This window comes from Bipolaris oryzae (genome assembly GCF_000523455.1).
Source record: "Bipolaris oryzae ATCC 44560 unplaced genomic scaffold scaffold_171, whole genome shotgun sequence".
Taxonomy (NCBI): Eukaryota; Fungi; Ascomycota; class Dothideomycetes; order Pleosporales; family Pleosporaceae; genus Bipolaris; species Bipolaris oryzae.
Window position 1 is genome coordinate 26,746 of NW_006911447.1, and position 20,947 is coordinate 47,692.

General features: G+C 51.2%; 10 protein-coding genes across 10 annotated transcripts; 7 read left to right on the forward strand and 3 right to left on the reverse strand.

The window, feature by feature from the left end:
• Positions 1-1,667: 1,667 nt before the first annotated feature.
• COCMIDRAFT_40133 (uncharacterized protein) lies at positions 1,668-2,267 on the forward strand (the record flags this gene model as incomplete). The annotated part of the gene is made up of 1 exon (XM_007693570.1): positions 1,668-2,267. One exon carries the CDS (start codon positions 1,668-1,670, stop codon positions 2,265-2,267), a length of 600 nt encoding a protein of 199 aa, XP_007691760.1.
• A 411-nt stretch (positions 2,268-2,678) lies between these two features.
• Positions 2,679-4,979, reverse strand: COCMIDRAFT_105399 (uncharacterized protein; the record flags this gene model as incomplete). The annotated part of the gene is made up of 2 exons (XM_007693575.1): positions 2,679-3,257; positions 3,345-4,979. 2 exons carry the CDS (start codon positions 4,977-4,979, stop codon positions 2,679-2,681), a joined length of 2,214 nt encoding a protein of 737 aa, XP_007691765.1.
• A 729-nt stretch (positions 4,980-5,708) lies between these two features.
• COCMIDRAFT_105389 (uncharacterized protein) lies at positions 5,709-6,449 on the forward strand (the record flags this gene model as incomplete). Its single annotated transcript, XM_007693576.1, has 3 exons — positions 5,709-5,752; positions 5,797-6,160; positions 6,216-6,449. 3 exons carry the CDS (start codon positions 5,709-5,711, stop codon positions 6,447-6,449), a joined length of 642 nt encoding a protein of 213 aa, XP_007691766.1.
• Positions 6,450-6,871: 422 nt separating this feature from the next.
• On the forward strand, positions 6,872-7,528 carry COCMIDRAFT_29543 (uncharacterized protein; the record flags this gene model as incomplete). The annotated part of the gene is made up of 1 exon (XM_007693559.1): positions 6,872-7,528. One exon carries the CDS (start codon positions 6,872-6,874, stop codon positions 7,526-7,528), a length of 657 nt encoding a protein of 218 aa, XP_007691749.1.
• Positions 7,529-7,894: 366 nt separating this feature from the next.
• On the reverse strand, positions 7,895-8,286 carry COCMIDRAFT_105408 (uncharacterized protein; the record flags this gene model as incomplete). The annotated part of the gene is made up of 2 exons (XM_007693577.1): positions 7,895-8,166; positions 8,262-8,286. The coding sequence occupies 2 exons, from the start codon at positions 8,284-8,286 to the stop codon at positions 7,895-7,897; spliced, it is 297 nt and encodes a 98-aa protein (XP_007691767.1).
• Positions 8,287-9,524: 1,238 nt separating this feature from the next.
• Positions 9,525-9,902, forward strand: COCMIDRAFT_29544 (uncharacterized protein; the record flags this gene model as incomplete). Its single annotated transcript, XM_007693560.1, has 1 exon — positions 9,525-9,902. One exon carries the CDS (start codon positions 9,525-9,527, stop codon positions 9,900-9,902), a length of 378 nt encoding a protein of 125 aa, XP_007691750.1.
• A 234-nt stretch (positions 9,903-10,136) lies between these two features.
• On the reverse strand, positions 10,137-12,488 carry COCMIDRAFT_8608 (uncharacterized protein; the record flags this gene model as incomplete). The annotated part of the gene is made up of 1 exon (XM_007693557.1): positions 10,137-12,488. The coding sequence occupies one exon, from the start codon at positions 12,486-12,488 to the stop codon at positions 10,137-10,139; it is 2,352 nt and encodes a 783-aa protein (XP_007691747.1).
• Positions 12,489-14,110: 1,622 nt separating this feature from the next.
• Positions 14,111-14,951, forward strand: COCMIDRAFT_29546 (uncharacterized protein; the record flags this gene model as incomplete). Its single annotated transcript, XM_007693561.1, has 2 exons — positions 14,111-14,197; positions 14,442-14,951. 2 exons carry the CDS (start codon positions 14,111-14,113, stop codon positions 14,949-14,951), a joined length of 597 nt encoding a protein of 198 aa, XP_007691751.1.
• Positions 14,952-16,361: 1,410 nt separating this feature from the next.
• On the forward strand, positions 16,362-16,929 carry COCMIDRAFT_105420 (uncharacterized protein; the record flags this gene model as incomplete). The annotated part of the gene is made up of 3 exons (XM_007693578.1): positions 16,362-16,443; positions 16,503-16,782; positions 16,839-16,929. The coding sequence occupies 3 exons, from the start codon at positions 16,362-16,364 to the stop codon at positions 16,927-16,929; spliced, it is 453 nt and encodes a 150-aa protein (XP_007691768.1).
• Positions 16,930-18,462: 1,533 nt separating this feature from the next.
• COCMIDRAFT_29548 (uncharacterized protein) lies at positions 18,463-20,304 on the forward strand (the record flags this gene model as incomplete). Its single annotated transcript, XM_007693562.1, has 5 exons — positions 18,463-18,676; positions 18,727-18,936; positions 18,992-19,253; positions 19,300-20,123; positions 20,180-20,304. The coding sequence occupies 5 exons, from the start codon at positions 18,463-18,465 to the stop codon at positions 20,302-20,304; spliced, it is 1,635 nt and encodes a 544-aa protein (XP_007691752.1).
• Positions 20,305-20,947: the final 643 nt, after the last annotated feature.

The window sequence follows — 20,947 nt, forward strand, 5'->3', positions numbered from 1 at the left end:
AGTGAATGAGGGATTTGATCCTGATCTTTGACTAGTTTGTTATGCAGCTGTAGATTGTAATGCTTTTGAAGTTTCGCGGCCCGCTCCAGTGGCTGCTTAGCTGAGAGGGTTGATTCTTGAGGGTTGACTACAGTGATAAAGGGGGACAGGAGTCAGGCCTTCCCGGTCTGAGGGGGGTATTTTGGATTTCCCCTGCTTTTTTGACTTCTAATCTTGCCTATACTTCTGTTTTCTACAAGGAGAATTGCATATCCAGATACTCACGCAGTCACTCCTCCATGCCAAGACAATCTTGGCATGCCCGAACAGCACTGTGGAGATAACGCGGGCTAACGGGAATAAACAGAAAGGAACCCGTTCCACCCAGAAAGCGGGTACAGGAACCGTTTTCCAGGCATCTCCGAGGATGCCTCCGCTCCGACTCTCTGTGTCCCCGTTCCGATGATTATGTAATACAGCAATCCCCCCTTAACCAATCATATCGCCTCCTCGCAATTGCACATCGAATCGGGTTTCCCAAAACGGTAAGACACAACGGGCGACTGTTAGTTTCACAACCCTAGCGTCGCTCAAGTCTTGCCTTTAATCTATGATTATTCTCTTATAATTGCCTAAACCTGTAGCATGTACTTGGTGGACTGTATTGCTCCGCGGCCCCGACCTAAGTTGTGTGTGTTTCTTACTGGTACCCATGTACAGATCCACTCTTTCTGGTGGCGAGGCTGACACAGAAACGCAAGCGGAAGGCGATTTAGTAGGGAAAGCAAACTCATTGGCTCGGCCTTGTTGTTTGCTGCGATCCACGCAACTTGGACAAAGTTGCCCAAAGTTGACTTGTCATGGATAACATCACGCCACGTATAGAGCACCACTGTTCGTCAAGTCGTGGTATTGGCTCGGCCATGTGTCCGCAGACTTCGACAGTGGTTACCGAAGATACCGTATTAAGGTTGTGGATGAATCGTGGTGTTTGAAAAGATGAGTCCATTTTCTTGGTTCAGCGGTACAAGGTTGGCGGTCCGCGCAAAAGTGTCCGATGGAGTAAATTCGGATTATCAAAGGAACTCAACATGGGCTATGTAGCAACGGGGCATAAATGGGGCTGGTATCTGTTTAATTTCTCAAGTAGATGTGATGGTCTCAAAATCAACAAGTATAGAGACTATTAGGACAGATTCAGTGTTGTGTCCTCCTTGGATGCTACAGTACAACGCAGGATACGGATGTGTTGTAAACAGATTGTAGAACAGCGTCTTGAAGAGCTTAGTGTGTTATAAAAGTGTAATTTGGGCAGTCACTCCAAACAATCACCCAAATTAGTGCGCACAAATGCCTCAACTCACTCTTCACCCATTACTGCTTACAGCCTCGCGTCAATTCACCGTTCACTTCACTACCCCATCGCACACAACTGTTGTTCATGACAAAAATCAGTCACTGCCTACAACATGAGTCCTCTCCTTACTCTCCCTTCAAGCTACAGCTTCTCCCCACAGCGCTGACGCTCTCCACCACTAAACCCCCTGATACAAACCTCAACACCCATCTCGCCCCTCTTGGCAAAGTACGCCAATCTATCCGATAACAAATAACACGCCATCTCGACACAGCCGCTCACCAATCAAACGCGTCCTCAACCCGCCCCCCCCCACATAAATACCCCTACAATGTGCAGAGAAACCTTCTCCCGCCACCGCCACTGCACCCACTCACGCCTCCTAAACCGTACATACTGCTCTCTCATCGAACCACCCTCCCCTCGCACCCCCGACACAGCCCGCGCCTGCCCCCGCTACAAACAGCACCGCGAGAAGCCCAGCAAACAGATCCCATGCTTCGCGTGCAAGCGGCAAGAGCGGATCCGCGAGATCCTGGAGGAGGAGCGAGAGACGGCGCGGGCAGAGCTGCGGGCTGCAGGGTTCAGCGAGGAAAATATCAAGATGATGATGGTGCCGCCGCCGACGGGCTTCGTCATGCCGCGCTTGTTTCCGAGGGGAGGCGATGGCGAGATGCTGGTTCATCCGTTGTTTCGACAGGCGCGGGAGGCGAGGGCCTCGAGAGCTGAAGATGCTGCGGGGTTGATGCCGAAGAAGGTGGACTCGAGGAGTTCGGGGGGTAGCAGTGATGGCGGGCTGCAGAAAGAGGTTGGACGGGTGAAGAGCAAGAGCCCGACTAGAAAGGGGTTCAAGAATTGGATCAAGGAGTTTTTGTTGGCTGAGAATGTGGGTGAGGCGGTGAGTATTGGGTTTCCGAAGATGTATGCTTAGATTTGGGGTAAAAGACAAGGATATATACACTTGGAGGATATAATGGATATGAAGAAGCGGATCTGGATATTCATGGAGTTGCATGCTATACGGCTGGGTGGAGCTTATTTCTCTTAATTTCCTATCATACTACGCGCGAGGCTCTATCAGACTACATACGAGTCCCTATTATGCCAAGTGCAAGTCCTGGATGGACATACTTGCCTAACTATAAATCATGATGATTTAAATAACACCACATCTGCAGTACCTTTCCATTATCACTTGCATCCGGCTGGCTCATGTACATCCTGCACTGACTATGGGAGGGCTCTGTCTATGACGTTTCGCCGCCCGCCGTCTACTGGACACTACGCGTGCTCATGCTGTCGCTGAGCGTTGGCATGGAGGACTAGACGATACACCACCAATCTACTCGTTCTGGATGAATAGCTTCGTTTCGAACCTCTCTCGTAACCTCTCATATCTCTGGACATCGCCGACACTGGGCCTTACCGTCTTCGCTGCCTCGATAAAATCCAGCTCCTCAATGGACTCGCTTCGTCGTCTGAAGGCGTGCTGGCCCGCCTTGCGCAGCAAACTCTCCAGATCAGCACCAGAGAAGTCTTTGCAGACGTCCTGGCGCCCAATTTCGGCCAGCCCCGGATTTATGACCCCGCGTTTACGAATAAGAGACCTGAGAATATCCACTCGTTCGCTTGGCTTGGGAAGCTCAACATAGAGCAGTGTTTCTAGCCGACCTGGACGTAGCATAGCGTCGTCAATCATCTCGGGACGGTTGGTTGCAGCGATGAGATAGATACCGTCCCGCATGGACAGGCCGTCAAGTTCCGTTAGAAGCGTATTTACCACCCGGGCAGAGGCTTCGTGAAGTTCTGTGGAACGCTTCGGGACAAGTGCGTCAAGTTCATCGAAGAAGATGACGCATGGAACAGACGAGCGAGCGCGCATGAAAACTTGGCGAAGCGCACGTTCTGATTCTCCAACGTACTGCAGACACGAGGTTAGTGAATATGATTGAGGGTTAGAGAACTCGTTAGATATCCATCCAAAGGACTACCCAATCTTTGCACTCACCTTGTTCAATAGCTCTGGTCCCTTGACGCTGATAAAGTTCGCCTTGGACTCGGCTGCCACAGCCTTGGCTAGGAGCGTCTTACCGCAACCTGGCGGACCCCATAGTAATACTCCGGTAGGTGCTGAGATGCCAAATTTAGCAAACTTCGCAGGATCCTTGATGGGTTCACAAATGGCCATCTCGAGTTCCTCGCGGACACCCCCAAGCGCACCCACATCGCGCCATGTAGTGTCTGGTACTGTCGCGAAGCCTTCTCGTTTCGATGAAGGGATGATTGTTGGTAGGACAGCTTCAAAAGCCTCCATGGAGATGACAGTGTCTTCGAAACCTTCGGGGCGTGGAGCCTCTGTGTCCTTCACTCGCTGAATCAACCGTCGAATCGACTTGTTCATGAGCGCTTCCGAACTAGGGACTGCTTCGTTATCTATGTCCATGGCGCCTTCCGTGCTGGCTGCTTGCTTTTCAAGTGCCAAACGATACCGATCCATGGACCAAGTTCCCGCTTTGCTCACAAGGTCTTTCAAATCCGCACCAACAAAGCCGGCAGTCCGCTTTGCCAATACGTCGAAGTCAACATCTGGCGATAGCCTCGGTTCCCTTGTGAGAGCTTGAAGGATTGACTTGCGCATCGGTTCGCTTGGCACGCCCATGTTGATTTCCGTGTCGAAACGTCCTCCACGTCGAAGTGCTGGATCAAGACTGTCTGGGCGGTTTGTCGCTGCTAGCACAATGACCGGTTTTCCGTCATTACCCTCCATAGCCAGACTGTCCATGGAGATGAGTAACTGCGCCACTATTCTCTTTTCCATCTGGCTCTGCGCACTATCACGTTTTGGCGCGATTACGTCGATCTCATCGATAAAGATTAGGCATGGCGCAACCTCTTTGGCCCTTTCGAAGTGTTCGCGAATCTGTTTTTCTGACTCGCCCGACATCCCGGATACGACAGAAGGACCAAGAATTTCGACAAATGGTACGCCGAGCTCGGCCGCAAACGCCCTACTGATGACTGTTTTGCCACATCCCGGGGGACCATGGAGGAGAATGCCGCGAGGTATAGGGATTTTCCGGTTAGCGTACTCCTGCGGACACAGCAAGGGCAGCACCAAATGCTCTTTGAGCTGCCCTTTGACCTTTTCGACACCTCCAAGGTCCTCCAAGGTTACGCTGGTAGGTGCCGCAATCTCGATTTTACTCTCTTGGGCGGCTGCGCGTTTTTGTCGTTTGCTGTCGCGCTCCTCCTTTGACTTGCCGCTATCCCTCTTCTTGCTCTTTTCGCCATTAGTGGATTTGGATGTAGGCCATTGTTTAACAATCTGGCGGTTCATCCAGTCACCCGAAACGTCTTTGGGCTCGTCCATGGTGAAGTTTCCCTCGAGCTCAGCTAGTTCATCTTCTTCTTCATCGCCAGACTCATTTTCCCGGATGACGTCAATCACTCGGTCAATAGAGTCTTCGAGCTGCTTCTTTGGTCGCCTTTTCAAGCTGGAGTTGGACTTTTGGATATAGTCGTATACTGTATGGACCCGCAGCTTCAGTGGTGATTCTCCTTTATCGTCTAGATATTTCTGGACCACCTGGTAGACGTCCTTATCCAGGCCAGATTGTAACGTGGGCCGGCCTTTGGACGGCATGAGTGTATTAGTGTAGTGAACGAAGCTGCCAGTGGTAGTAAACAATGGTCAATGACGATTGCGGCTGAAGATGGCAGTTGGCAATGGCGATTGAAGATACCTGCCGAAAATGGCCGTTAACGATAGTTGTTGACAATGGTCTCTGCCGATAGTTGTTACGACGGTGAATGCGGACGGACTGGACGCGCATAAAATAATTCGCGATTCTTATCGATAACACTAGCGCGATACCTCTTTTCGTTCGGAGACATCAAGCAGGACACCACCAGAACAACTTTGTCGGCTTTACCGTAGAAAAAGATAGAGCCATAAGACCTCTTGACCACAGGAGCTCACCGCGCAACGATTCACCCATAGAGTCCCTCTGATCTGGACTTGCTGTCCTGCTGCCATGTTATCTGGCTATCATGCTACTGCTGTTGTATTGATCCTATCAACTCGGACTGATGAGTCAACATGTAAGGGTTCTCCTTCCACAAGAGAATACTGCAAGTTAGGGCGATTATGTCTTATGTGCGATCCCATCGACTGAGTTGCTTCCTGTCTTGTAGTATCCTGACCGTATTGTGCTATATAAGGTTAGCGCATCTCGTTTCGGGCTTAGTGAATCGCCCATGGTATCGCGCTAACGGCCCATGATCGGGCGACCTGCCGGCACCAACCAAGGCATGGAGACCCGACTGCGAGGTCGCATGCGCACCTCCCAACGCTCATGGAGACGTCGACAACATGGGGAACTCAAATAGCGCTAATAAGATCTCTGCCCAGGACAAGTGAGTCACTCTTGGGTGTGTCGTAGCTGATACTAATAAAATAGAGCGATCCTGGACATGAAGAACCAACGGGACAAGCTCCGACAGTACCAGAAGCGCATCACTATCCTTACCGACCGTGAGAAGGAGATCGCAAAGCAGTGCCTGGCAAAAGGCGACACGAAGAGCGCGAAGCTAGCGCTGAGGAGGAAGAAGTATCAAGAGTCGCTGCTATCCAAGACAGACTCGCAGCTGGCACAGCTGGAAGTCCTTACGAGCGATATCGAGTTCGCACTTGTGCAGAAAGATGTCCTATACGGGTTGCAACAGGGAACAGCTGTCCTAAAGGAAATCCACAAAGAAATGGGCGGCATAGAGAACGTCGAGAAGCTTCTTGGAGAGAACGAGGAAGCTCGGGCGTATCAGGAGGTATTACTACCCAGCCGTCTCACCTTGTACTTGCATACTGATGCGCGCGCAACAGGAAGTCAGCGAAATGCTTGCGAACAAAATGTCCAACCAAGACGAGGACGAAGTCGAAGACGAACTTGAGGCCCTCGAAGCCGAGGTCAACGGCACCAAGTTGGTTCTGCCTGACGCGCCTGAGGCACAACCGCAATTTACACCAGAGGAAAAGGCGCAGATGGCAAAGGATCGGGCAGCGCGGAGGGCGAGAGAACGGGCTGCTGAGCAGGCTTCGCAACCCATGTTGGCTTGATGAAGTGTACAATGACGTAGGCATGGCATTAGAGCGCGGCGTTTGGGTGTTTCTGAGCATCATATGGAGGATTCGGTGACACTACAGGCCAAACAACATTCCTGGACTCAAGTGTCGATTCAAAGACGAACCTGTGGGTTGGCGGATGTGTTTACGACGTGCATAGAACCTTCGCGACAAGTCACGTTCATGAAAAATAACTTTTCGTTGGATGCGTCGCTATTTCCTTTCCCCGCACACCTCTCTTGGCGATATATGAGAAGAACTAGGTTATATGAATAGCGTCTTTGCTTGTGCTCATCGTCCCTTCCCAGTCTTCATCGCATCCGTGCCAGCGACCAAAGCTTCGTCAAAGCTACCCCGCCCCCACCATCCACACCAGACCCGCATACATACAAACATCCACCAACGCGCCCCCAAGCATGTCGCACTCACACTCGCACTGCCATGACGAACATCACGATCACTCGCACGGCGATGGTCATGATCACAGCGATGACATCACACCCGCGCTCCAAAACATTCTCTACGAACAAATCGACTTCCCCAAGCTAGTCACACTCAATGAAGATGAATCAAATAGCGGCCGCGCCATCTGCCAGAAAACGTGGGCCCAACGTCTTGACCCAGAGCCAGAGCTCAGATCCAGTGCCGACGAGCAACTCCTCATGACCGTCCCCTTCACAGGCCAAGTGCGCCTGCACAGCATCATCCTGCGCACCAGCCCTAGTGGCTCATGTCCCAAAACTCTCAAAGTCTTCATCAACGAAGACGCCCTCGACTTTGAGACTGCCAGCGAGAAAGAACCCACTCAAGTGCTTGAAATCAGCCAGACAAGCGAAGTCCAGGAGATTCCAGTCAAGCGCGCAAAGTTTGGCACCACGAGGTGTCTAGCGTTGTTCTTTGAGGATAACTGGGGTGGCGAGGAGGAGACGCAGATTAGCTATCTGGCATTCAAGGGTGATTATATGAAGTTGAACAAGGAGGCGGTTAGTGTGATGTATGAGGCTGCGGCGAATCCGAGTGATCATAAGAATATTGTGGGTATTGGGCAGGGCGTGGGAAGGAGTATTCAGTAAGTCGAGTCAGTGGATATAGGCAGGCGATGAGAAATGCAGGCAGCATACATTCAAGGGAGTTGAAGGTTTTTCAAGGGACACCATCATAAAGCACATATATCCTCGGAGACATGTCGCTCACTACACAGCATACTTACATATTTGAACAAAAAGTGACATACTCTGCATTTTTCTTGTCGCTATTTCTCGTGGGTATCATACCATCATAGAATCCAAATTACAACCAGATTCCAAAACTTCTTTTGCGCGCTTCCGTAGTTCAGACAATGCTTGTGTCATTGCCCTTCGAAGTCTCCGCATTCCTTTGCATCAATTATCCTAGAATCCTCAAATCCCTGCTTTCTCTCTCTTTGCATATCCGACAGATCACGTGTGTTTCGTACTTCCCAGCACCTCGCCATGAACTTTACTCCAATCAATCTTGCCATCAATCTCCTCATCCACACGTCCTACAACTGCTACACTATCGCCACGGATAATGTAGAGGCCCAAGGGAACTTCTTCACTAGGTATTTCCTCTTCTACCGGTCGGATGATGCGCTCGGTGGCTTCTTGGAGGACGAGGTTCATGCTGCCGTCGCAGGAGTGGAGAAGGCCGACCATTGTGCGTCCGTCGACTGTGAGGACAGATACGCGCTCTGGAGTGAGGTATGAGTTACGCTGCGGAGGACAGAGTGAAAGACACGAAACAAAAGACTTTTTGCGTCGAAAGATAAGAAAACAGGATACTTACTGTTCAGGTAGGCGTTCAGTGCCATTGTGAAGAGAGAAGATAAGTTGACGTTCTGAGATATCCGAAGCTGATATAGGGCGAGCGAACAGATGATTGCCTCCGTGTTCTCGATTGCAGACAAAGTTTATCGCCTGATCTCTCCTTATTCGGCGCAAGAAAGCTACACGAGAGGATCCGCAATCGCGTAGTCGAGCCGCTACTGAAAACGTCGAGTTGGAGCGAGTGGTCTGGCGGTCGGAATGCGCTGATATCCAAGTCTGATATCTGCTGGAGACGCAGCTGAGGATGTGAATGCGCTCGAGATTTTCCAGGGATTTGTGAGGGAAAAGAGCGTATGGGCGTTGTCGGCCTTGCTGGAGACAGACAATGTACAAACAGCTCACGACGGAAGCTCGACTTTGGAGGAGTCCGTGCGCTTGGCCAATCAGAGCACACTTCCTCCGCATAACTGGCGGCTTCACGAGGGAGTGGGACATACTTGTGCAACTCCACCTATTAGTAACTGCGGGTTCGGTTACGTATAACATATATGAGATCAATGAACGCTCGGGTTCATAATCGAAATTGGTTATGCTGACGTTACATTCCATTATAAAACTTTTCACTTCTGCATACCATGAGTCTCTAAGATCACCTGCAGGGCATCGGGTGCTTAGATCCGGTTCCCAATTGTGTTTAGCAGTCTCCCAAATTTGTCACTGTGTTGGCGAGGCTTTGTGCTGGAATCTGAGAAACCGGGTGCTCTACGGCAGTCATACAACGTCCGTCTATTAGGACCACCTTCACATATGATATCCTGATACCAGTCTTTCTAATCCCGACTAAGGATTTTGCACCAAGAAGTTTTTCAGCAGTATTCAATTTCAAATTTCGATCATGCAGCTTTCACCTATCCCTCTCAGATCAAGTTTGCATTGTGAATCTAGAACATCGAAGAACACCAAACCAGAGCAGAAGAACACAACAGAAGGATCGCAAATATCGCTTACTAGATCGCCAATGGAAATCTGGTTGACAGTATCCCAACTATCCAACAAGCTCTAAACACAAACGACCGCCGAATACAGAGACATCCCAAACCACTTCCATCATTCACCCACACAAGCACATGCATTCAACAAGCGCCCCAGAAAAAAAACGTGACACTTCGATAAAGCAGACAAACGCAAACGGTCATCTACCTAAAAGGTAGCACCCATTACCCTTCTCTCAATCTTCCCCTTCCCTTTCCCCAACACTTCCCCAACCCAACCCAACCCAACCATGCCCTACCCTCCGAACCCCCCAAACCCCATCAACCAATACCACCTCCACCCCCCACGCCACCCCAAATCCTTCACCCTCTCCCAACCGGCCCTTCACCCCACGCCACCCACCATCACCATCACGCCCACAAACGCCTTGACCAACCTCCCCCTTGTCTCCCACAGCGAATGCATCCACCTCTTAAAGGCAGCCCGGATCTCGTACACGCACACGTACATGCAGCTCCAGCAGCGCGTGTACCACGATTTGGCGAGTGCATGCGGGACGGCGCTGAACCAGCTGGAGAGCGTGGGGGAAGAAGGGGATTGGAAGGGGGTCATGGTGCGGTTTGAGGGGAGGTGTGGGAGGTGTAGGGAGAGGGCTGCTGCGCTGTGAAGAGGGGTTATCGACACCGGGGAAAAAAAGCGGAGGGGTTTTTTTTTTGGATATTTCATGTGGGGTGGCTGGAAGATATTTGTATGAGATTTCAATGGAATATAAAAGCACAGACTTCAGTTGTTTTTTGAATGGGGAAAGATAGGATGGGGACATGATTTCCTTTTCATTAGACATATGGATTACTTTTATAGAAATTAACTTATGCATAATACACAATTCGTTATACATGCTTTAAGCAGTCCGCTTGGTAGCAGAAGAAGCAGCCCTCTTGCTCCACTGGTGGCTGCCCTTGCTATCTCCCTTCCTGTTCTTCTCCTCGAACAGCTTCTTGCTCAGTTGCTTGTACAAGAACTTGCCGTTGTTGTTGAAGTTGATGCTGTGGTCCGAGTCGGTGAAGTAGGTGTTTTGCATCTTCTCGGGGCTGACCATGTTGACCATGAGAAGATCGACGAGGGCAGCGGCGTTCTGGAAGTGGACGTTGTCGTCACCAGTACCGTGCTGGATTACGACACCACCGGCAATGTTCTTGAAGCCCGTGGCGTCGTGGACGCGGCTGCGGTTGTAGCCGTCAGGGTTAATGTCGGGGGTCTTCATGTAGCGCTCAGTGTAGAGGGAGTCGTAGAAGCGCCAGTCGCTCACGGGGGCGGTGATCATAGCGTAGCTGATGATTGGGTCACCAACCTCAACGACCTTAGAGGAGAGGTAGCCACCGTAGGACCAGCCCCAGATACCAATGTGCTCACTGTCAACCCAAGAGTTCTTAGCGAGTTCCTTGGCTGCCCAAATCTGGTCTTCGGCCTCAAGCTGGCCCAGATTAGACGCTACAGTCGAACGGAAGGCACGGCCCTTGCGGCCAGTACCGCGGTTATCAACCGTGAGAGTGATGTACTCAAGCTCTGGGTCAGAGGCAACGTATGCTTTCCAGTTCAGCGTGCTGAACTGCTTGTGCACTTCCTTGGCGTTGGGTCCACCGTATGGGATGAGGATGAGAGGGTACTTCTTGCTGGGGTCAAAGTTGGGCGGGAGACGAAGCATGGCATCGAGCGTGTAGCCTGATGGGTGCTCTAGGTCCAGGTAAGTAATGTTGGGCAAGTTGTATTCCTGGAGCTTGTTGTACAGTGCGCTGTTGTTGACAATGGTGCGGATGGGTTGGCTCGAGTTGAGTGAGTACAGTTCCTGGTATGGAACGTCGGGGCCAGCATATCGTAGGACGTAGTAAGAGCCGCCGGACGAGAAAGATCCAGTCCAGAAAGCAGCTTCCTTGTCGTTGACAAGGGCAGTCTTCTTTCCAGAGAAGGTGACGGAGTACACGTGAGACTCGGTGCTGTGGTGCTCGGTGGAAGTGTAGTAGACCAGGCCACGCTTGTAATCAACCTTGAGGATGGAGAGAACCTCCCACTCGCCGGAAGTGAGTGCAATTGGCTCCCCACCAGAGACGGGGAAGAGGTAGATGTGCGCCCAACCACTCTGGTCAGAAATATCAAGGTAGAACTCGGTGGAGTTGCCGAAAGTGGCATTTCCAGCCTCAATAGCACCAATATAGCGGATCTGCATCAAGTTCTCGAGCCATCCATCAGTACCGTCACGCTCACGGGTGACCTTGGACGAGCCGGCCTCGACGTCAACCGTCACTAGCTTTTCCAGATCTTGAACACGGTTGTAGGCACGGTAGATGACCTTGCTGTGGCCCTCGGTCAGCCAGGTGACTTCACCAATGACGAGGTCATCCTCAGGGAAAGCATCGATTGGGATGTTTGAGACTTCTCCGGACTCAACCTCGAGCAGGTTCAGAACGACAGTGGGGTTCTTGGTGCCGACCTTGGGGTAGCGCAGCTCAAGATCGTTGGGGTATACAGGCACATATTCGGAGTTGTTATCGATGTAGTATGGGATTCTGAATGTGCCAACTCCGGTCTCGTTAAAGCTCAAGAAAGCAATCCTAGTGCCGTCGGGAGAGTACCACAGAGTGTAGCGGTCGCCAAAGATTTCCTCCTCGTAAACCCAGTCGGGGACAGCGTTGAAGTAGTCTGGGCCGCCGTTGTCGGTGATTTGAGCAATGGTGCCGTTTGTGCTGACATACAAGTTGTTTCCCTTGACGAAGGCAACTTGGTTTGACGAAACGGGGCTCCATTCAGCATACTGAATGTCACCAACTTGCTCGGGGTCCAGAGGCACAGACTCGCCGGTTGCGACGTCCATGATCAGGTAGTCGGCAAAGTAAGAGTGGCGGTACTGCTTGGTGTAGTTGACAGCCCACATGACTTTGCTAGCATCGGGAGAGATGAAGAAGTCCCAGTAGTCTTCTGGGATCTTATCTGCGGAGATGAAGGTGGATGATTCGCCCGTCGCGACATTCTCAAAAACAAGGTCTCCAGAAGTGGCTGGGTAGATGTAATCACCATCTTTGCCAGTCCCAACCCAGCTAAATGAACGGGAGCCAGCATACAAGGACCCAGGGCTGGCGGTGGTCTCGTTGTAGGAGAGGCGCTTGGAACCGTTGCCAAGAGGTTGGTGCGGCTTGCGGGGAGGCTCAATGGCGTGAACCAGCGGCAATACCGCTGCGAGGAGGGCGAAAGAACGCATGATGAGGAGAAATATGAGGTCGGGCCCCAGAACCTTTCAACAAAGAAGGTTGGTGATGGAAGCCCACGCAGCAGCCCAGGGTGCACGGATGACGTCCTCGCACCACTTGATCGTGTGAACAAGTTGTCGTGCAAGAAGACGAGACGAAAACGCCAAAGCGACCGTGCTGTGCAACATGGTAGTGCTGTGTTCTTTATGTAGTGTTGACGCGCAAATTGGTCTGATTGATGTTCACACTCGAGCTTCCGGATTGAGCAGGTGTCAAGCGTCCCAAGGCCGAGCGGTGTTTGCCAAGGAGCCCAAAGCAATCGGCCTGCCGGATAAACAAGGGCCCTAGGGGAGGCCTGGTGCTGGCCATCTGGATTATCGGAGCGCCTTTACATGAGATAGGAAGGTAGATCCAAAATCACCGCACTCTGCATCTTCCAACAGCTCGCGGAACAGTCGGTACATCCCTCCCCACAATCGCCGCGCGCATCTGATAGGCCATGTCCCCTGCGGCCGTCTCCATCGATTTCCGAACACATGTCGATACAATGCTTGGTGACGCAGGCGCGGCTCAGGTTTTCTTCTGTCTCTTTGGATTCTGCAAGGAACGCCAAGCCGCTGTCAGTACACTAGTAAGTAATCGCGTACCTTGCCCTTATCGCACCTTGCCTCAGCTCTTGTTTGATTTTTGACTGTCGATCCGCTCATGTTCCGCTAGATAACTGCTAGGGAAGCCATATCTGCGACGATGTGAGCAAGCCACCCCTCCCACGACGCTCTTGACGACATTTTCCGCCGATGGCGCGATCCTTGTCCATCCTTGCGAATATCTTGCTTTTCCACAAAAACCAAATGGCGACCATCCAACTACAAATCAATGTAAACTCGGCAAAGGATTCGTTGGTGTATCTGTATTGGGAAGAGGAATACTCCCCTTGAGCTGATAACAATGGTTATCGCCTATTGGCCATGCTCTAGCCACCCAATCTCTACTGTTAATGAGACCAGCAATCAACTAGAGGCACATTGCAGCAGGGAGCAACATAACATTGGATGCGTATCAAATTCGCGTTTGGAAGAGGCCATCACTTGCCTCTGGTCCGCTAAACTCGCTCATACGACCCGTCCTAGCACCCATCAGTCAGCAGAGCTTTTTGGAGGCACGGAGTCACTACCATGGCTTTGCGCACAAATTTTCTTCTGATTCTTTATGTTCTCTCTTCTCTCCTCTCCAAAATAATATGCAAGACTACAAAGGACGTTGTTGAAGTTACGCTTTTCTTGCTGACATCAGATTCCGCCATATCCCACGTTCGGCGCACCAATCGTCCCGTGCCTGCATCGGAAACCCGTCCGCCATTCAGCGAACAGTGGGCCCTGGAAATAAACAGCTTCTCTACATCGCAAAATGACATTGCGAGAAGATAGAATACAGGAATTGGTGACTGAATAATACCTTGGACCTGAGCCAACACGAATCTCCAGGAACCTTCAGCCCAAGTTAACCACGGTCACGTGTATAAATTTACACTATTCGGTCCAAGCCTTGACCAGTCTCAAACAACTTTTATCGTCCCAAGCCTTACTTGACTTCTCTTGTCTGCCTGTAAGCTTCTTACCGTAATGCGCTAGTGATGACAGGATACGAGCAGCTTCCCTATGGCAGCTCAGCACCTTGGCACCATCTCTTGGATGCTAGTTTCCCGTTCGGCCCTCTCACGGTAGCTGCGATTCTTCTATATTGAATGCATGGACTTACCTTGCCTTCCAGGACTACTAACCATTGTTTCTATTGTCTCTAGTTCTAGACAGAAGCGCACGAGGGCTGCTATAAACCGCATCCAGCGCCAAATAAGTATTTACTTCAATTTCTTGCCGCATCCAACTCTACTCCTTCATTTCATTGTATTTCCGTATTATCTATACATCTAAAACCGAGCGGTGTTACCGCATACGTCTATCTAGTATTGTCAGGGCTCTACAGGACTCCCAAATGCGATGAACGGACAGTCGCACTCTTCTTCCCATACCCGGCGCACCCCCGGGCAATGCTACAAACCTTATCGATACGCGCTTACACGGCGCAACCAACAAAAGCAGCGCCATGCCGCGAGAAGCACGACACCAACATGCCGTACCGATATGCAGATGAACGGGGGCCGAAATACACCCCGCAAGGGTCACGCAGGGCAAAACACTACACCAGGCAAGGGCGGCCATAGAAAAAAGCGGGGGGTACGGCCCGCTAGTGTGGTATCGACCAGGTCCCCTCCTCCCCCTCCCCTCACATCATATCCACATGCTCATCTTGCAACGTGCATTGACGAGAAACAAGGGCCACTGGGTGCCTGGGCAAACACAAGAGACTGTTGGGAAGAGAGAGACGGGTATCCCATGTTCATTTCGGAGAGCAAGAAAAAAAAGCAGGTTGACGGGTGCGCGACTGGCAAAAAGGGTCTTGCTACAGAGCGGTGAGGTGATGGGGACTCGAGCCCACGCCATGTGTAGAAACGACTGGCTCAAAGAAAGAGATTTCTTCAAGGCGTTGCTTTGGTTCACGTGGTTGACACGGGGACCGTTGTCGAGATCACGTTTTAGCGATCGACAGTTCTTACTGCCTGCATCCTTGCAATTTTTGTTTTACAGGTTTGTGGTGCTGCGCGCGCAAAAGTCAAACACCAAGACGTCAGCGGTTTGAGACGTCATTTGCGGTCGCCAACCACTTGGATGACCTTAGTACTCGTCATTTTGGGCTTGTTGTTTGGATCGCATTGCCTAGTGGTGAGTCATAGGTGCTTGATCGCGACTGGCCTGGGAGGACTAGAGATGAGAGTGCGATGGAGGGGAAGTAGGGCCAGCGTTCAACGCGCTGTTTATGCGAGGCCTGCGTTCCTTTTCTTTTCCAGGGAGATTACGTTGGGTAACGAGGCTGGAAAGCTATCCAATAATTAAAGTTTGTTGGCAACGCTGTGTCCATCTCCACTCGGTGAATTGCAGTCTAGTCTGCCTATTGCGTCCATCGAGAGTAATACTGTACGCAGGCACGAAGCGGTCACCCATCAAACATGTCGTCTCTGGTGCCCTATTCAAGTCTGGGCCACAGATGTCATTATTCCCGAAGCTCATCTTGGAAATGTTGTCGCCCTTATGCCGGCATATGATCTGAAACGCGGGTTGTTCGCACTTCCATTACGCTGTTGCCATGGGCGGTGTCGGAGCCACGAAATGTTGAACGTCAACAACACACGCGCAAGTTCTCGATGCGGGCATTGATGTGCACATGTGGGCTCGGAATAGCGGTGGCATGTTGGCTTACAGTTGTCTGTTGGCGGTGCTCGGCACCGCGTCACGAATTGAAGAGGCTGGAAAAAAAAGTGGAGCAAGGCACCGCCACACCCGGCACCAAAACATCCGTCGCAAGACCTTGGCTTCGAAACGAATATTGCAAAACACACCCAGAAATAGACCCTTTTTTTCAGCCAGTTTCAGCAGCCCTTGCTAAAATGAAAGGAGGGGACTGCAGACGGGGTGTTGAGGGGCAAGCTGCAAGGCAAGGCCACCATTCGAGAAGCGAGAAGCAGCTCGAAGTTGTCGTGGACCACGTCGCATCGGTCGGCACAATCGGCCAATCAGACGCGTGGTTTGTGGCTTTGTCGTCATGCGCCACCCTTGAGTGACGTCGGTTTCCTGAAACCAAGCGCACCCTGGTCATGGCATCCATCATCGCTGCGCCTGGCGGTTCAGAGGCATAAAAGCACAGGGAAGAACTGCTCTTTGCGTTTGCATCACCTTCTGCCAATCTCCCTCACCGTGGTAGACAATTCCCAACATTATCTGCAGCCATCCCCAAACACTCACCTTACCCCGTTACCTACTATCGCCAATATGGTTGCTCCGGCTATCCTCATGGGCGTTCGCGCCGTCCAGGTGCTGTTCAGCATTATCGTGCTTGGCTTGAGCGCGTACCGTAAGTAAAAAAATGCGACTTAGGGTTTCTGAACGCTTGTGCTGATCAATGTTTCTTAGTTGTTGATGCATACATCACCTGGGTACCAGGAAGCGTTGCGTTTATGCTCTTCACCTCCATCTGGACCCTTCTCGTTGTCGCCTATCTGATCCTTGCGCCGACCCGCTTCCCTGCAGCTGCGCACAAGTATGCTGTCGCAGGAGTCGAGTTCATCACCATGATCTTCTGGTTCGCCGCTTTCGTCGCTGTGGCTACGCGCTGGGGCGGCGAGTGGTGGGTTGGCCATGGCACCTTCTGGAGCTGTGGTGTTGCTGCTATTATTTTCGGAGCATTCCTCTGGTACGTTGAACCTGTAGTGTCTTTATGTGTTGTGACAGCTTTTCTGACAGGACTAGGTTGACATTTGTCGCTACCACTATTCTTGCGGCGCTACATGTCCGTGGCTCAGCACGCAGCGATCCCGCCCCACCTATGACAAATGTCTAAGGAAACGACTTATTATTGTTACACTTCAACCTATACCCACGGCTAGCTTGTAGCCACCCAGGAAATGATACCCCAAACTATCTCTTTGACTTGTTCTCGTCCCATCTCGAGGGGATGCGGGACTCGGCGTTTGTTTTTGGTGTGTACGATACGTTGTTACGAAGTCTTGTTGGCATGTTATGGATTCCTGTAGCCGTACGCTTAATGACACACTATTTTCTTCTAGTACTCTTCTTTGCTGACATGTGTCTTGGTCATCGTGATGTTGTCAGCCGCGCCGGATAGGATTTTGCCATCGCGTAATTGTTAGTCATTACCTCGTGCGGCGTGGGCTGTTGTTCGTAATGGCTGATTCTGCGAACAAGGCGTAATAGCAGCGTGCATCTGTGGCATCATGCCCAGGATTCGGACGCGCTTGTTGTTGGCCACGTGATTATCCTCCGGGTTACCGCTGGCCGCACTCCGGAGGGAATGTGGCCGGGTCTCCCCCACACACCCAAACCACCTTGCGACCCAGGTTCTTTTTGTATTACTTGGCCAACGTCTCACGCTCTTCCAGGATTCCACAAAACCGCTATAATTTATTAAGGCGACCAACGTACCAACATCCCTCTTAATTGACCTGCATAGGTGGTGGGCATGGCGATCCACATTAATCCCTTCGCTTGCGCAGTCGGAGCAAATGGCACGTCTGCCCTCCCCAGCTGCCGATGGTGGCACGGTTGCATTGATTGAGCCACGGGCTTGGTTTGAGTCGGGAGAGACTCACACGAATGGCTGCGCTTGTCGTATATACAGGCTCCAACTGACACAGCTCCGGCACCCGCCTTATCGGTCTTGCCGTATACGAGCCGCAACAGATGTCAGGCGCTGTCAGATTTTCATATCCCTTAGCTTGGCCCCGCTTGTACTATTGTTTATTTCCAGCTTCCCCTACCAAACCACGTGCAGTGTGGGGGCCAGCCATGGCCACCGCAATATCATGTAAAACTCCGATTCTGCATCGTATAGTAGGTAGATATTGGCAAATTCGACTGCAATATGTACAATTCCGGCATGCACACCGAGCCGGCGGGAAGCAAGGCGCGCTAAACGGCAGACACGAGGGAAGCGGCAGGGGACGCCACTGCAACTCGATAGTGCAACCACCGACGACCTGGATGAGTGACAATGGACAGGTTAAACACACGGTTGCGGCAGTGGGTGTGTTCAAAAGAGGCGACAGTTCGGCCTTCTTTCACCAGCGTTCGGTCCAGCAGCGCCCGGCCATTGGACGACTACGAGCAATTTAACCGGTGCCAAGCTATGCAAGCCCATTCCGCCGAGACGCTTCTCCAATACAAGGTGGCGCTTCGGTAATACGGTCACGGTCTCCGTCTTAGCATACCCTTGCCCCGGACCATCTGGGGTAACGAGCCGGGGTAGTGGGTCGTGTTTGCGGCGGCAGTCTGTATAAAGCATGTCAACCCCCACTGTGCTCCTCCCATTCTGGTACCCATCCCTCACTTCATTGCCATCAAAATCACTGTCATCATGGTGGGCGGCGTTCAGAAACTCGCGGAGGGCACTTCTGCCGAGCCCATCATCACCCGCATGTTGGAGCAGGACAAGGTACGATGGTGGAAGAAAAGAAACCTCCGACTCATGTACATCTGGCTCTTCTGCTGCTGCATGGGCGTTGAGATCACATCCGGCTTCGACTCTCAACTCATTGGCACCCTTCAATTCTCCGTCCCCTTCAACAAGTGTACGTACTCGATCTGCTTTGTGCTCCTGGCCCCTCGCTAACAAAGATAGTCTTCGGAGATGGCTATCGCGACAAGAAGGGAGAGTACTCCATCAACCCCAGAATCATTGGTTTCATGTCTGCATGCTACCAACTCGGTTCCATTCTCGCCGTTCCTGTCGCCCCATGGCTGAACCAGCGTTATGGTAGGCGCATGGCCATCTTCGTTGGTTCCATCATCATGGTTATCGGCGCTATCATGCAAGGATTTGCCCAGCATGGTAAGTCTCACTCCATGCCCATCGTCAAATCCTAATTCTCACAATCAATCACTAGTCGCCATGTACATCATTGCACGTATGCTGCTCGGATTCGGAATCCTCTTTGCCATCATTGCCGGATCGGCCTTGATTGGAGAGCTTGCCCACCCAAAAGAACGTCCTTTCATGACCTCTCTCTTCAACGCCTCGTACTTTATCGGCTCCATCCTCGCCGCTGCCATTTCAATCAAGACAACCACCATTGCTGGAAATTGGGGCTGGCGACTTCCTTCGCTTCTCCAGATCTGCCCCTCGATTCTGCAGATTTGCACCGTCTGGTAAGATGCCACTACATTCTAGAACGACACTCGCTGACATGGCTAGGTTGCTCCCTGAGAGCCCACGTTTTCTGATTTCCCATGACCGTGACGACGAGGCCTATGCCATCTTGGTCAAATACCACGCTGAAGACGACGCCAACTCGCTCCTGGTCCAAGCTGAAATGGCCCAGATTCGATCCACCATCAAGCTCGAGATGGAGAACTCTAAGCAATCCTGGATGGACATGGTCCGAACTCCTGGTATGCGCCGCCGTGTCATCATCTCCGTCTTCTTGGGTCTGTTCACCCAGATGAGTGGTAATACTCTGCTCTCTTACTACCAAAAGCTGCTCTTCAACCTGATGGGTTTCACCGATAACTACACAAAGACGCGCATCAACATTGCCAACCAGTGCTGGAGTTTGTTGAACGCTGTCATCATCGCTCTTGTCGTCACCCGATTCCCCCGTCGTAAGATGTTTATGCTTTCCGCTGGATCCATGGTCATGGTCTTCATGGCCATTACCATTACTCTGCACTCGCTTCAGAAAGCTGACAAAGCCGGAACCACAAATTCATCGGCTCAGATCGCATCTTTGTTCTTCTACTTTGCTTACTCCCCTTGTTACAACATCGGAAACAACTCGCTCACATACACCTACCTTGTCGAGCTGTTCCCCTATGCCCAACGTACCATGGGTATCGGTATCGAACAGATTTTCGGAAAGCTGGCTGGGTTCTTCTCCATCTACGTCAACCCCATCGCTCTTACTGCCATTGAGTGGAAGTACTTTGCCATCTACTGCGCATGGATTTCGTTCGAATTCTCGTTCGTCTACTTCATGTACCCCGAGACGTACAACCGCACGCTCGAAGAATTGGCTTTCTGTAAGTTCATCTCCATCATTTCTCATAAATGTTATTTGCTGACTGTTGCCTCCCAGTGTTCGAAGACGATCTTGCCGATGAGGCTACCCGGGCAACCGAGAAGTCGGTTAATCAGGTTCAAGACAGCACAATTGTGGACCATGGCAAGACTGGAGCTACTACTATCGAACGCGCTGCTTAAGAGATGATTTTCTTGGAGAGCAAGACACTCTTTTCGACCTTTTTTGCGATATGTGATTTGCGCCAGTATATAATTCTAAGCAGGTGATGATTTTACGATATCGAAAGAGGTCACGGTTACGTTACCGCTCTCGCATTAAATGATATATGTTTTACTATCAAACATGAAAATTTATTATAGAATGGCTGTAGTATCCTTGCTCAATACCATGTAAAAGTTTATTTGTTGGCTAGCTACCAGGACCAAATGCTATTAGAGCTTTTGCAGCGAACCAATTGCTCGTGTTCGCTAATGCAAGGTAGCAAGATTGCTTTTACTATTTCCAATATTGTCAAAGTCATCATGTGTAGTTACACATGTGATAGAGAGCACACACCCTTGTCTTCAGTCCGCATTGTAGATGTCGTGAAACCAGTTTGGTGACACCACGTTAGGTTTAGCGCAGCAGTGCCATGTACTCGCCGCACTTGCTCATCTTCAAGTTCAAGACAAGCACTGTGTGTAAGACATTATGAAGCCACGAAACGTTGAATGTATGTCACGGAGGAAAAAGAGATATAAAACGAGTTCATGTTCACGGTGCGTTTTTGAACAGTGCAGAACGCAGGTTTGTATTAAAACTCACCTTTCCCCCGAGTATTTC